The sequence below is a fragment of the Heterodontus francisci genome, chromosome 2, assembly GCF_036365525.1.
Source record: "Heterodontus francisci isolate sHetFra1 chromosome 2, sHetFra1.hap1, whole genome shotgun sequence".
In the NCBI taxonomy this organism is placed as follows: domain Eukaryota; kingdom Metazoa; phylum Chordata; class Chondrichthyes; order Heterodontiformes; family Heterodontidae; genus Heterodontus; species Heterodontus francisci.
The window spans coordinates 8,797,391-8,812,567 of record NC_090372.1 but is presented as its reverse complement, the minus strand read 5'-3'; the positions used below and the strand labels follow the sequence as shown (position 1 = coordinate 8,812,567).

Genomic DNA, 15,177 nt, shown 5'->3' with positions numbered 1-15,177 from the left:
TAAACACAGACTGGGTGGCCGCTTTGCGGAACACCTCCATCCAGTCTGCAAGCACGACCCTGAGCTTCCTGTCATTTGTCATTTTAATTCTCTACCTTGCTCCCACTCTGACTGCTCTGTCCTTGACCTGCTGCAGTGTCCAATGAAGCTCAACACAAGCTGGAGGAACAGCACCCCATCTTTCAACTGGGCACTTTACAGCCTACTGGACACAACATTGAGTTCAACAATTGTAGATCATAATCTCTGCCCCCATTTTTTTCTTTTTTAGTATTTTTTTGCTGATTTGTTGTCTTTCTTTCCCCCACCCCTTGTTTCTTTCTTAATCCCGTTACCTTGTGTTCAGACGGCTGCTATCCTGTCATTTACACCTCATCTAGACACATCTTTTGTTTCTTCATTCCTCCCACTTTGGTTTTGTAACATGAAACCATTTTGTCATTTAGTCTCTCCTGCCCTCCGTCCTATCATAGACCTTCCCTGTTGTTCTCATCACCCTCCTCATTTTACTTGCTCAAAACCAATTGCTTTTCTAACTTTTGCCGGTTCTGATGAAAAGTCACGCAGACCTGAAACGTTAACCTGATGTGAACATAGTCTCTCCAGTTGTTAGAATCTGCTTTGTAATCAAATCAGCTTTGACTCAAGTAATCCGTTTTGAGTTGTTCACATCCTGAGACCTCATCACGCTAGAATAGATGTGAACATTGCAGCTTAGCTGTAACAATAGCAGACAGGATCTCTATGGATAAGTAGCCAGGATGTCCCCTGTTCCTTTATCAATTGGAAAACACCATAATATCATAGCCTGGAGATTTGTACAGAGGGATCATCAGGTGACATCAAAGGACGAGGTTCTGGACCTTAGTGAGAGGGGAAATAGGGTTTCCCTTAAACAGTGAGGGCCCTTCTGGGGAGAGCTCACAGGCAGTTGGAAGAAAAACACCTGCAGAAGTCAACTCTGATCACCTGGGGTCTGCAAGAAACCAGATGGTATGTCGTGTAACTGTAATAATTACTGTAATTTTGTGTTGGAGTAATCAACAACAAATTATATTTATATAGTAACCTGCATGTGGACAACACGCTGGAGCCTGAACCACAAGGAATCACTTTATTGAGTTTAAGAAGTTTCTTTACACCGATGAAAGCAGCAAATCACAGTCAAACTTATTGATTGCAGCAATCTATTTATGAGAAGGAGATCAAAGGCGTCTTGACAAATAAAAACAGACAGATCTGCTCAGAGAATTGCAGTCATACTATAATAGGTTTCATTTAACTGTTTAGGAATTAGTGAATTGAAGTCACTATGTAGGATGCATAATTACTTTGTCGTAATGATGTAGTACTTCCATCCCAGACTAGTTAATACAAGGAGACACAAGGTGCAGCTTCTTCTCTTCACATAGTGAAGTGCGAGAGAATGATTTTCTTGTACAATTGCATATAACCTGGATTTATGCTGCCACTCTGCTGTTTTCAAGGATTTCTGAGAGTCTAAAGTAGCCTCTGATCACTGGATATGCCTATGTTGCTCACATGGGCATGTCAAGGGAAGAAGTTACTTTTGGTACTGGTCAGGTCGCTGTTCTAGAACTCTGAGCATAACGATGCAGAGCACCCAACAGATAACCTGTGGCTTCGTGGGTAGCACTGTTACCTCTGAGTCAGCCATGTGTGGATTCAAGTCCCACGCCAGGACTTGAGCACAAAAATGAAGGCCGACACTGGAGTGCAGTACTGAGGGAGTGCTGCACTGTTGGAGGTGCAGTCCTTTGAATGAGATGTTAAAGTGAGGCTCTGTCTACCCGCACAGGTGGATGTGAAAGATCCTGTGGCATTATTTTAAAGAAGAGCAGGGGAGTTCTCCCCGGTGTCCTGGTCAATATTTATCTCTCAATCAACATCACAAAAAACACATTATCTGGTCATTATCACATTGCTGTTTGTGGGAGCTTGCTGTGCACAAATTGGCAGCCCCTTTCCCTTCACTACAACAATGATTACACTTCAGAAGTACGTCATTGGCTGTAAAGCACTTTGGGATGTCCAGTGGTCATGAAAGGTGCTATATAAATGTAAGTCTTTCTTTTTTTAACTCCATTCACTGGAAGTGTTGCTGTCCTGGCTCAAATGTGCCAGAGATGCAATTCTTGAATCATGCAGAAAGTGAGAGTATAACTACAGGCTTGGGTTTTCAAAACCCTGAAAATGCTACCTAAATGAATAAGTACTTAGGGGCTGTGATGGAGTTTGGGCCCTGCTTCAGTCCAGGAAATGCTGGGATTTCAAAGTCCTGCTCAGATGACAATGTGGTGAACACAACATCAGCTGCCACACAAACCTCTGCAAATTGTAACTTTTTTTTAGTGTGCTTGCTTTTATGTTTAACTTGAAAAATTTCAGAGGTAGGAACACAGGTACAGGAGGAGGTCATTCAGCCCTGTTCTGCCATTCACTGAGATCATGGCTGATCTGTGACCTAACTTCATTTACCCGCCTTTGCCCCGTATCTCTTAATACCTTTGGTTAACAAAAATCTATCAATCTCAGATCTAACGTTAACAATTGATCGAGCATTGTCATTTTCCCGGGGTGGCCAATTAATGGTCAGAGGCCGGGCTTGCCATCCAATTAAGAATGGTGGGTGGTCTGTCGAAGCTGGACAACCAATCAGAGGCATTCCAGCTTGAAAGAAGCAGGAGACGTCAAAATGGAGGCCCCGCCCTCTCAACTTTCTAAAAGTTTAAACTAAAAAATAGGTTTTGCAGCCACGACACCGCTGGGGAGGGGGCGGCTTGGGAGGGTTTGGGGGAGAGGGGGAGGAGCCCCTCTACAGGGCAGCCTGTGACTGCTCCTACACCCAGGCAGGCAGGGAGGGCCTCTCGGCCTGCATGGAGTGCTGCCCCCCTCCCCCCGAACCCCAGTCTGCTGCAGGAAGGCTGCCTCCAGGCACCTAAACTGGCCCCCTCTGCCTGCAGGAACCTGGAGGACGACTGGAAAAGTCATGCCGGCCTCCTCTAACTGGCCTAAAGTGGCCCTTTAACAGACCTGTTGGCTACCTGCTGCTTGCAGGTGATAGCCCTGCCACCATTCCCCCCCACCCCACCCCACTCCACTGCCCCCGCCCCACATCCCGTCTCTGCAAAAATGGCCCGGAGGTGGGATGGAGCCGGGAAATTGGCATGCTGACTGGCGGGGCTGTTTTTAGCTCCCACCATCTTCCAATCCCGGCCCTGGCTGGGGCTGAAAATCAAACCCTGTTTCAGAATAGGTTTAAGGAATTATGGCTATTTTCATTAGAGAAGGATAGGTTTGGAGGAGATATCATTGAGGTTTTGAAAATGACAAAGGGATTAGACTCTATACAGTTGGATAGCTTATTGAGATGGCTAGGGATGAGAGAACTGGATATAAAGTACATTAGCAAAGAGCTAATGTATTAGGTACTAGGAAATACATCTTTTCATAGAATGTCATCATCTTCTGGAAGTGCAAAGTGCAGACTTGCCTGCAATTCCTTGGGAGCTGTGCAAATTCTGGGGAGAGGTGAATATTTCCAACTGCAGAGGGGGAGTGGTGGGGTAACTGGATTAGCTGGATTCATTTAAAGCTCCTGGAGTTTTTGTTAGATTGATTTAGGTGATTTGCGAGTAATTTTCCAGTTTTCAAGTGGCCTTGTGCTTTTTTTCACCTTTGCCAGGAGGTTACTTGACCTCAGGAAGTGTAAATGATGTACATGGTTGCACAATGTCTGCATGGGGCAGCTTTAATGAAACTGGATGACCTTTTTCTCATCCATTTGTAGATTTGTATGAATGTTCAAAGTTTAAAGCTTTGAAAGCATAAACAGTGAAAGATAGTTTGGTTGGGCCAGTGAGTAAGGAAGCATTTATTCACCATTAGTAACATAAAGCGTGCAAACATATATTAGTTTATGCACCAAGTGTTGTTAGAACATGACCCCCATTACCACAAAATACTGTTGACACAAAGGCAATCATTCCATTTAAGAGGAAATTAATTTAAACATAGAACAGAAAAATATTAAACATTGCAAAGGAAAAAGAAGGAAATGCAATTAGTTTGTTCCAAAGTGTACCACAGCCATTATGACCTCCATCTTGTGCTGAAATTTTGATGATCACTGTATTTAACTGAATATTGTCTGTCACATCACTGCCACACCTCTGCTTATAGGGCAGGATTTTGGCTCCGATATGTGGGCGGGAACAGAGGCAGGCACGGAATTTCCTGACGCTGGTCGGTATGTCGGTTCCCTGCCACAGTCCTGACTCCCGGCTATTTTCCTGCAAGTCGGATCAGGCAAGGAGTGGCTACCCACCCGCAAGCAGAATTTTCCGGTCGGCCCGTGGACTTTCAGCACCCCCCCCCCCACCCGCCATACCCACCTGGCCACAGGCCGCCTTTTGAAGGGGTTTCCCCTCCACAGAGGTGATCTGGCAGCTGTGGCCATTTTTTATTTCAAATATGTTAAATTTGTTGAGCGGGGATCTCAAGACGGAGGCACCCTCTCTCTCCCTTACCTGCAATGGCAGAGTGCGGTTCCTTCGGTGCTGGAGGGCCTCCTGTTGGCCCTCCAACTTTAAGAGCCCACCCACCATCCTTAATTGGATGGCGAGTGCACCCTCTGGCCAATCCAGCAAAAATTGTTGTCGGGTTACTGCTCCCGTCACGGTGTGGGGTCGAGACCCGCATTTGATCCCAATGTCAGGGTCCCAACCCAAAACAGAAAATCCTGCCCCTTGTAAGCAATTGGGCAAGTACTGTGTCACATGACACTGCTTTTGGAAAGTCCCAGTTTCCCCTCTAAGTACGCATTTGTTGAATAATGTAGAATCTCATACTTACGTGCAGGATGTCCACACTGACTTGCTGAAAATTGCGGCACCTCAGTTTCTGCATACGCCGATGATTCTCCTGATATTTCTCCTCAGCGAGTTGCCTGTTGGTAGGAGATGGATGAAGTCAGTTCTGGACATCATCCAGGGTAACTAGTGAAAAACAATAATACCTGCACAAATAACGAATTTGAAGCCATCCAAAACTCTGCTGCCCGTGTCCTTACTCACACCAAGTCTTATTCACCCATCACCCCTGTGCTCACTGACCTACATTGGCTCCTGGTTAAGCAATGTCTTAATTTTAAAATCATCATCCTTGCTTTCAAATTCCTCTATGGCCTCACCCCTCTCTATCTCTGTCATCTCCTCCACCCCCATAATCCTCCACGATCTGCACTCCATCTAATTCCAGCCTCTTGAGCATCTTTGATTTTAATCACTCCACCACTGGCGGCTGTGCTGTCAGCTGTCTAGGCCCTAAGCTCTGAAATTCCCTCCCTAAACCTCTCCCCTCTCTATCTTTCTTGAAGTCACTCTTTAAAACCTCCCTCTTTGACCAAGCTTTTGGTCATCTGTCCTAACATCTCCTTATGTGGCTTGGTGTCAAACAGCTTTATATTGCTCCTGTGAAGTGCCTTGGGGCATTTAATTATGTTAATAGTGCTATAGAAATACAAGGTGTTGTTGTAAATCTAGTAAATAGAGGAAATCTGTAAATAAAATCTGAAATTTTCTTCCACAGATCGTGTGTAATCTGTTCCATTGTCTGCTCTATGCCAACTATTCAATCAGTGGAGGGAAGGTCTTGCAACATTTCTCCAGCATCCCCTACAAAGGATCCATAATATCTATGTACACTCACACCTCAATAAACATTCGCCATTTGCTTTCAACAAGTAACATTTTCGAGCTTCCTGTTGTAGAAACACTGTCAAGTATCTCTGTCCAGATTTCTCCTTATAACCTTCATCCTCATTTCAAGCTGCAGATTTAACCAGCTCTTTCTTGAGTTAACTAGGAATTGATTCCAGTTTCTAATTATCTGCAAGAAAATCAATTCTTCCAATCTCTGGTCGCACCAGAACTTTGTTAATTTTATTTTCCCATCCTCTTGTTCTCTGTTTGCATTTCATGTTGAAAAGAAAATTGCCTAAACCTTCAGTATCCATGATTGGTAGTATTCTCCTGTCTTTTATAAAGAACTGGTTTTTGACTTGTGTTTTCGAAAACACACACAGACACATTTACTTTAATAATGCTTTTGAAATTTACCTTCAGAAACGTTCAGAATTTACATATTCTAGAAGTAAAGCTGATCAAAAGGTACTGATACATAAACTTGACCACCTTATTGTAAAACATGCAATAGTTTGATTACTTCTTTAAACACTTATTCTGGACAAATTATTTTCAGGAAGCACTGAGCAATTTATAAAGGAAAACATTTTCAAGCATCGTCCAGTGAGTAATTACCTTGTGGTGAGTATAATAAAGGTGCTTCATGTTATCGTTACAGGAACTAATGGAAAAAGGTTGACACAAGAATTGTGATGGACAGAAGGAAGTAAAATTTTGTAGCAAGTAAGCATGCAAAAATGAAAACTATTTAAGAAGACAAAGTCATGTGCTTCCAATTTGTAAATGAACAGTAGCAGAAGAATGATATCGTCAGCTTCCAAGTTGTGAGGAACATAAGAACAAGGGAAGACCATTTGACTCTTCGAGCCTGTTCAACCATTCAATGAGATCATGGTTGATCTGCGACCTAACTCCATATACCCGGATTAACCAAAGGTATTAAGGGATTTGGGACTAATAAAAATCTATCAATCTCAGATTTAAAATTAACAATTAATCTAGCATCAATTGCCGTCTGCGGAAGAGAATTCCAAACTTCTACCACCCTTTGCGTGAAGAAGTGTTTCCGAATTTCACTCCAGAAAGATCTGGCTCTAATTTCTAGACTATGTCCCCTAGTCCTAGACCCCCCCAACCAGTGGAAATAATTTCTCTCTATCTACACTGCCCCACTTTAATATCTTGAAAACTTTGACCAAATCACCCCTTAAGCATGTAAATTCCAGGGAATACAACCCTAGTTTGTGATATCTCTCCTCAGAAAGGCTAAGGGAGTTGATTTTTATTGGAAAAGTGGGAACTTCAATGTGATCTAATAGAAGTTTTCAAATTTATGAAGGAGATTGACTAACTCGATCCAGACAAAAATTATTCAAGCTAAAATGTCATAAACTGTGTGATGTAATTTTGAAAAGCCAGAAAGGTAGGAGTAATAAGAAAGTTCCAGCGGAACTACTTCACACAAGGGACAATATGGGAATGATAGACATATGGAGCAAATTACCAAGGAATCCATCGAAGCAAGTAGTATAGGAAGATTAAAGAGACAATGATTTTTCTCTATTGAACAAAAAGAGGGCAGGTGGATATTACAAGGAGGCACGAAATGCGGTAAAGATCAATCAAGGAAGTGGGTAGGCTTGTTGGGAGAAAGGGCGGCACCGTGGCACAGTGGTTAGCACCGCAGCCTCACAGCTCCAGCGACCCGGGTTCAATTCTGGGTACTGCCTGTGTGGAGTTTGCAAGTTCTCCCTGTGTCTGCGTGGGTTTCCTCCGGGTGCTCCGGTTTCCTCCCACATGCCAAAGACTTGCAAGTTGATAGGTAAATTGGCCATTATAAATTGCCCCTAGTGTAGGTAGGTGGTAGGGAAATATAGGGACAGGTGGGGATGTGGTAGGAATATGGAATTAGCGTAGGTTAGTATAAATGGGTGGTTGATGGTTGGCACAGACTCGGTGGGCCGAAGGGCCTGTTTCAGTGCTGTATCTCTAAACTAAACTAAAACTAAAACTTCCTTCTTCTGCTGCTCAGATTTCCTGTATGCTGATTACAGTAAGCCTAGAGAAAGCTGTAACTGAGTCACATCTCATACCAGTCGATGACACGGTGGTGAGAGACATCACTGGACAGGAAATATGTACGGGGTTACCATCTAAACTTCAAAAAATAATTCATAGTTGAATGAGGTATGAAAAGCATTAATGTGCTGGAGTTTGTTAATGCTGCTGTCAGATCACCTTTAAAGTTTATTTCACTGAAATTTAAAATGTAAAATTCTCACCCTTGTTTTCAAAGCCCTACATGACTTTGTCCCTCCCTATCTCTGTAATCTCCAGCCCTACCACCCTCTCATCAGCCGTGGCTCAGTGGGTAGCATTCTTACCTCTATAGACATCTATAGTATAAAGTTGTGGGTTCAAGTCCCACTCCGGGACTTGAGCATTAAAGTGATTCTATACATGTGGTGTTGGAGGACAGCTAATGTTATACCTTTGTTTAAAAATGGAGTGAGGGATAGACTAAATAATTACAGATCAATCAGTCTAACCTCAGTAGTTATTTATTTTTTATTTAGAGATACAGCACTGAAACAGGCCCTTCAGCCCACCAAGTCTGTGCCAACCAACAACCACCCATTTATACTAATCCTACATTAATCCCATATTCCCTACTACATCCCCACCATTCTCCTACCACCTACCTACACTAGGGGCAATTTACAATGGCCAATTTACCTATCAACTTGCAAGTCTTTGGCTGTGGGAGGAAACCAGAGCAACCGGCGTAAACCCATGCAGTCACAGGGTGAACTTGCAAACTCCACCCAGAACTGGAGCTGTGAGGCTGCAGTGCTAACCACTGCGCCACTGTGCCACCCGCTAATTATTGGAATCAATTCTGAGAGACAGGATAAATTGTTACTTAGAAGGGCACAGATTAATCAAGGATAGTTAGCTTGGATTTGTTAAGCGAAGGTTGTGTCTGACTAACTTGATTGAATTTTTTGAGGAAGTAACAAGGAGGATTGATGAGGGTAGTGTAGCTGATGTGGTCTACATGGAGTTTAGCAAGGCTTTTGACAAGGTCCCACATGGCAGACTGGTTAAAAAAATAAAAGTGCATGGGATCCAGGGAAATGTAGCAAGCTGGATATAAAATTGGCTCAGTGGCAGGAAACAAAGGGTAATTGTTGATGGGTGTTTTTACGACTAGAAAGCTGTTCCCAGTGGCGTTCCACAGGACTCAGTACTAGGTCCCCTGCTTTTTGTGGTACATATAAACGATTTGGACATAAATGTAGGGGGCATGATCAAGAAGTTTGCAGATGACACAAAAATTGGCCATGTTGTAGATAGCGAGGAGGATAGCTGTAGACTGCAGGAAGATATCAATGGACTGGTCAGGTGAGGAGAAAAGTGGAAAATGGAATTCAACTCAGAGAAGTGTGAGGTGATGCATTTGGAGAGGTCAAACAAGGCAAAGGCATACACAATAAATGGAAGAATACTGAGAGGTGTAGAGGAAGTGAGGGACCTTGGAGAGAATGTCCACAGATCCCTGAAGGTAGCAGGACAGGTCAATAAGGTGGTTAAGAAGCTATATGGAATCCTTTCCTTTATTAGCTGAGGTATAGAATATAAGAGCACGGAGGTTACACTGGAACTGCATGATCGTTAGTTAGACGACAACTTGAGTACTGTGTGCAGTTCTGGTCACCTCATTACAGAAAGGATGTAATTACACTAGAAAGGGTACAGAGGAGATTTAAGAGGATGTTGCCAGGACTGGAAAAATGCAGCTATGCGGAAAGATTGAGATAGGCTGGAGTTGTTCTCCTTGGAACAGAGGAGGTTGAGGGGATATTTGATTGATATGTACAAAATAGTGAGGGGCCTGGATAGAGTGGAGGTGAAGGGCCTATTTGCCTTAGCAGAGAGGTCAGTGACTCGGAGGCATAGATTTAAAGTGATTGGCAGGAAGATTAGAGGGGAGATGAGGACCCAGAGGGTGGTGGGGGTCTGGAACTCTTTGCCTGTAAGGGTAGTTGAGGCAGCTACGGACCAAATGCTTGAAAGTGGGATTAGGCTGGGTGGCTCATTTTTCGGCCAGCACAGACACGATGGGCCAAGTGGCCTCTTTCTGTGCCATAAACTTTCTCTGATTCTATCTCTGTGCTCCTCTAATTCTGGCCTCTTGAGCATCTCTGATTTTAACTGCTCCACTGTTTGACAGCCATGCCTTCAGCTGCCTGGGTCCCAAGCTCTAGAATTCCCTCCCTAAACCTCCCCAGTTCTCTACTTTTCTTTGGTCCTTTAAGACAATCCTTAAAATGACCTTTTCTGGCTCGGTGTCCAATTTTGCTGCATAATACTCCTCTTACGTGCCTTGGGATGTTTTATTATGTTAAAGGCTCTATATTAATACAAGTTATTGTTGACATAGTCAGGTTGACCAGGGCACAAAAAGGAATAACTAAAATAGCAAAGCGCTGAAATGACTGTACTCTACTATACTAAATGAACAAAGGTACAGGAGTAGGCGAATTAGCCCCTCGAGCCTGTTTTGCACGTACTTCAGTTTCCTGGCTTTCTCGTCTGCGCTTTGCAATTTTCGGAGTCTCATTCTCTCTCGGGGTGTCATTTTCTGTACTTCAGACTGCTCACGTAGTGTCTGCAGATGAATTTTCTTCTGTCTGAGAAGAAAATGCAGAACAGTAAAATGAGTCATGTTGCAGGCTGCCCGCGATTGCTCAACGTAACACACAACACTCAGTCACACAAACCAGGAAATTCTTCCACTGCATTAGTTAAATTCAGACAAGCCAACATTAAGAGCATTGTAACGGAGCTTAGGAAGAGACAACACAATCCGCCACAGTTTCCATCTTTTGATCACTTTTTGACAATTCTTACTGATAACGCGATTTTATGGGTAAAGACCAGATCTAAATTCAGTTTTAATGCTGCCGTGGAAAAAAGAAAAAAGACTTGCATTTATATAGCGCCTTTCACAACCTCAGGATGTCCCAAAAGTGCTTGACAGCCAATGAAGTGCTTTTGAAGTGTAGTCACTCTTGCAATACAGGAAACGTGGCAGCCAATTTGTGCACAGCAAGCTCCCACAAACATGTGATAATGACCAGATAATCTGTTTTTATGATGTTGATTGAGGGATAAATATTGGCCAGGACACCAGGGAAAACTCGGTTTAAGAACACAAGAAATATAAGCAGAAATAGGCCGTACCGTCCCTCGAGCCTGCTCTACCATTCAATAAGATCATGGCTGATCTCCTACCTCAACTCCACTCTCCTCCCCCTCATCCCATATCCCTTTATTCTCTTAGTGTCCAAAAAAAAAGATTTTAACATCTCATCAAAAGATGGCACCTTCGACAGTCTGGCACCCATTCAGTACTGCACTCAAGTGTCAGCCTGGATTTTGTGCCCAAGTCTAGGAGTGGGGCTTTACTCTGCAACCTTCCACCTTAAAGGTGACAGTGTGACCCACTGAGCCATGGCTGACACCCATGATAAAATAGCTTCTCAAACCAAATCGCCAAAGCTTATGTATGATGAATGGCTACATTTGAGAGAGTTGACGGTACCTGTGACAACATACCCCTTCAACAGAGGTGGGATAACAAACATTGGAGGAACAAATTAGCAGGAGTAGAATGTTCTCCAATGGAGTCAGAAGATAAATTAATCAAAATAATGGGCCTGGTATCTTGAGTTGACAGTCATTATTGGATGGCAAAAACCTGCATTACTAAGCCAACAGTAATAACAAATATTTCAGCTCTGCCTCCTTGCTTTAATCAGCTGCTCCATTTCACTACAAAGCACCTTGAACAGTCATATTACCAATGTCTGAATGCATTGTTAGATTTTCAAAAAGAAAAAAAATCAGTTTCGAAGGAAACTGAACAGTTCAGTGCAGCTGTTATACTGAAATATAGATTGCAATGTACAAAGATGTCACCTAGTTTCATTATTTGTGTCTGTGTCGGACATGAACCAGCTACTAATTCTATTTCTTTTGGCATTTTCATACCAGTGTCAGTTTTTAAGGTCAGAAACATAGTCCCAGGTGCGACATGGGCTTTCAGTTGTGAGAATGTAAATTAAACTAAGGTATAATGCAGTGTTCAGTTAGGGGAAAAAAGATGTGCACTCTGGTCTGACTAGGCTAACAGTCCTTTCCCAGTTCCTCTTAATGACAACTAACTACCTAAAGAGGGTTTGCTCCATTCAGTAGTAATGAAGTTGCTATGTTTCAACTGGTTTAGCTGACAGTAGAGATTTTAATTGTGCAGTTCTGTCACCCACACCGTCAATTAAAAACACATCATTTGCAAACAATCTTTTGATTTTACTTTCCTTGGAGAGGCAGAGTGAGCAAGGCTACAGCTGTGTGCTCCCAGTAACAAAGTAGAGACATTTATGTCCTACTTATTACTGTTCTTAAATAATTGGAGTTTTGTGGAAGTTGTCTTCCATTACCAAATGAAAGATGAGTAACAAACTGGGGAGATTTTACCCTAACTCGGTACGTGTGAAACCCAGAGGATCAGGTGGAATGCAGATGGTACACCCTATCCAACTGGGGGCAATTTTAACTCATCCCACCTGTTGTGAAATTAACAGGATTGGGGGCAACCTTGTCCGACTTCTCCGATTGAAGTCAAAGAGTAATACCGGTTGGGTGCATTCCACCCAATCCCATGGGTCTTCCAACTGGAGAGTTAGGGTAAAATTGCTTCAAATTGTCTACAGAACCAGGGCAGCTTGATCCATCTGGAACTGAGTCCAGATAACTGATCTCAATGAAAATTTAATTCTACGCGGTTAGATACCTAGAACCTACACAATGGCCTGGATTTTACAGGCCACCACAAGGTTGGGAATGGGGGCCCAAATATTTCGGCGCCATCCTGCTCTCCTCCCTATTGAGGCTAACTAAAGTATGTAAAACGCTTGTTCAGAGCTTGTTGGAGGTGGAGGGTGGAATTTTGAAGGGGGTGCACGGGTTTCAGCAGGTGTCTGTTGCAGATCTACTGAAGGGAGGTGAGTACAGCATGGGGATTCAGTCCTGCCTGCCCCAGGGCATCATCCCAGCCCCATAAGAGGGCCAGCAGGGCATAACAGGGACATGGCACTTGGTATAGAGGTGCCCTGGTGCTATGCAGATAACGGGAAGAGGAGGCACTCATTGCTTAGGAGTTGAATGTGTCGTCACTCCCTAGCATCGCAGTGGAAGGGCAGGGGACAAGGAAGCCAATTACAATTGGGTGGCCACCTGTCCAAAAGGAAGGCTGCAGCTGGCAATGGGGGCACAACTGTCAGATTTTGGGCTCAGTGGCGATGAGAAGCAACACCCTCCGCAGGATATGCAGAATCCCAGGCATGAATACATGAGCACGACAGAGGAAAGAGGGGCAAGAAGGCAATGGCCATGCCATCAACACAGGGACTACCCTTGAAGACGGAACTACCAGGAGTGCCACAGGAGACTGCAACTCTCCAGGCAGATGGTCACACACATCTGTGTCCCTGTTGCCGAAGACCTCTCACCTCGCAGCACTGGTCGCCATGCCCTGCCAGTGGCCATCAAAGGTCACTGTGGCCCTGACCTTCTACACTTCTGGCTCCTTCCAAGGATCAGCTGCGGACCTTAGTGGCATCTCGCAAATGACTGCACATCACTGCATCTCGCTGGTCACTGATGCCCTCTTTGCAGAGCTGGACAGCACATTCATGTAACAACAGACACAGCCTCGCAGAGACAGAGGGCAGTGGGTTTCGCCAGCATCGCTGAATTCCCCCTGGTGTAGGGCATCATCAATTTCATCCATGTGGCCATCAGGACGCCCAGCGACCGGCCAATGGGATCCATCAACAGGAAGGGCTTCCACTCCCTCAACATCCAACCAGTCTGTGACCAAGACAAGAGCTTCCTCCATGTGTGCACTTGCTTTTTTGGCAGCTACCATGACTTCTTCATCCTCTGCCAGTCGAGGCTGCCTCAGATCTTCACTCTAACCCCCAAAGTGTATGGATGGATCCTAGGGGACAAGGGTTATCCCTTGAAGGGAATCCTCTCAATGGGAGCCCCAGACAGAGGCACTGAGGTGATACAACTAATGCCACCTACTTAGCAGGATGACCACTGATCCGACCATCGGGCTTCTGAAGATGCGATTCCAGTGCCTGGACCAGTCAGGGAGTGCCCACCAGTCCCTCCTGCAAGGGTCTCGGTCATTGTGTTGGTCTGCTGTGCTCTCCATAACATGGCTCTCCAGAGAGGTATGGACCTTGAGGACAATGAATCCCTGAAAGGAGACAGCTCACTGGGGAGGAGCGAGAGGAGGAGGAATTGGAGGGGGAGGGAGATGGGAGCAGGGAGAGGTGGCCCTGCTGCATGACAAGGTGGCCTTTTCCTGCTACCATCCGGGATGAGGACCTCCCTCCTCTCCCTCACGACCTTCAGTATTAGATCCAGGTCGACATTGATGAAGCGGGGGGCAGCCCTGAAGAAACTCAACCCCATACCCTATGTGTTACTATTAAATTCATTGATTATATTGCTGTATCTTTAGGCTTTTGTAATTTAAGTAATCTGTAAGTAAAGCTAACTAGTAGTTTTAGCCTATGTGTATTTGGTCTGACAGCAAGATATTTTCTCCTTGAAAGAGGCAGGAGGAGGAGACAGCCATCCCATTTGATCTCCAGTAAATTTATCTTGCAATTAGGGGTGACTTTTAGGCATTAATCCGTTCCTTTAGATTGGAAAATTGCACATGTCTCTCCACTATTTAAGAAAGGTAAGAGAGGGAAACCAGGAATTATAGACCAGTTAGCCCAACACCTGTTGTTGGGAAATTGCTAGAGCCTATAATTAAGGATAGAATGACTGAACACCTTGGAGGTTTTCAGCTGAACCGAGAGAGCCAGCATGGATTTGTAAAGGGTAGGTCATGCCTGACAAATCTAATTGCATTTTTTGAAGAGGTGACTGAAGAAGTGGACAGGAAAATGTCTATGAATGTTAGTTATATGGACTTCCAAAAAGAATTTGATAATGTCCCTTATAAGAAACTGTTAGCCAAAGTTGAAGCTCATGGAATTGAAGGCAAGTGAATTGGCTGAACAGCTGGAGACAGAGAGTAGGGATAATGGGCAGGTATTCTAATTGGCAGGATTTCATAAAATCATAGAATGCGTACAGCACTGAAGGAGGCCATTCAGCCCATTGAGTCCATGCTGGCTCTCTGCAAGAGCAACTCAGCTAGTCCCACTTCCATGCCTTTACCCCATAGCCCTGCAAATTCTCTCTCTTCAGGTGCTTATCCAATTCCCTTTTGAAAGGCACAATTGAATCTGCCTCCAGCACACTCTCAGCCAGTCAGGGTTAAAATTGGTAAGCAAGGTTTTTTAAATGGGGCAAA

General features: G+C 44.3%; 1 protein-coding gene and 1 long non-coding RNA gene across 9 annotated transcripts in view; one reads left to right on the top strand and one right to left on the bottom strand.

Annotated features, from left to right (window-relative positions):
- The window catches only part of LOC137381542 (uncharacterized), a 52,096-nt gene extending 46,370 nt beyond the window's left edge, over positions 1-5,726 (top strand). For both annotated transcript variants that reach the window (XR_010977190.1, XR_010977189.1), the window contains exon 3: positions 5,611-5,726. This is a non-coding gene — a long non-coding RNA (uncharacterized lncRNA). The remainder of the gene's footprint in view (positions 1-5,610) is intronic.
- The window catches only part of nek11 (NIMA-related kinase 11), a 268,705-nt gene that overhangs the window by 117,329 nt on the left and 136,199 nt on the right, over positions 1-15,177 (bottom strand). For all 7 annotated transcript variants that reach the window (XM_068054185.1, XM_068054195.1, XM_068054212.1 and 4 more), the window contains 2 exons: positions 10,301-10,420; positions 4,876-4,969 (listed from right to left, as the gene is read on the bottom strand). In XM_068054185.1, the coding sequence (XP_067910286.1) occupies positions 4,876-4,969; positions 10,301-10,420 (214 nt within the window). The remainder of the gene's footprint in view (positions 1-4,875; positions 4,970-10,300; positions 10,421-15,177) is intronic.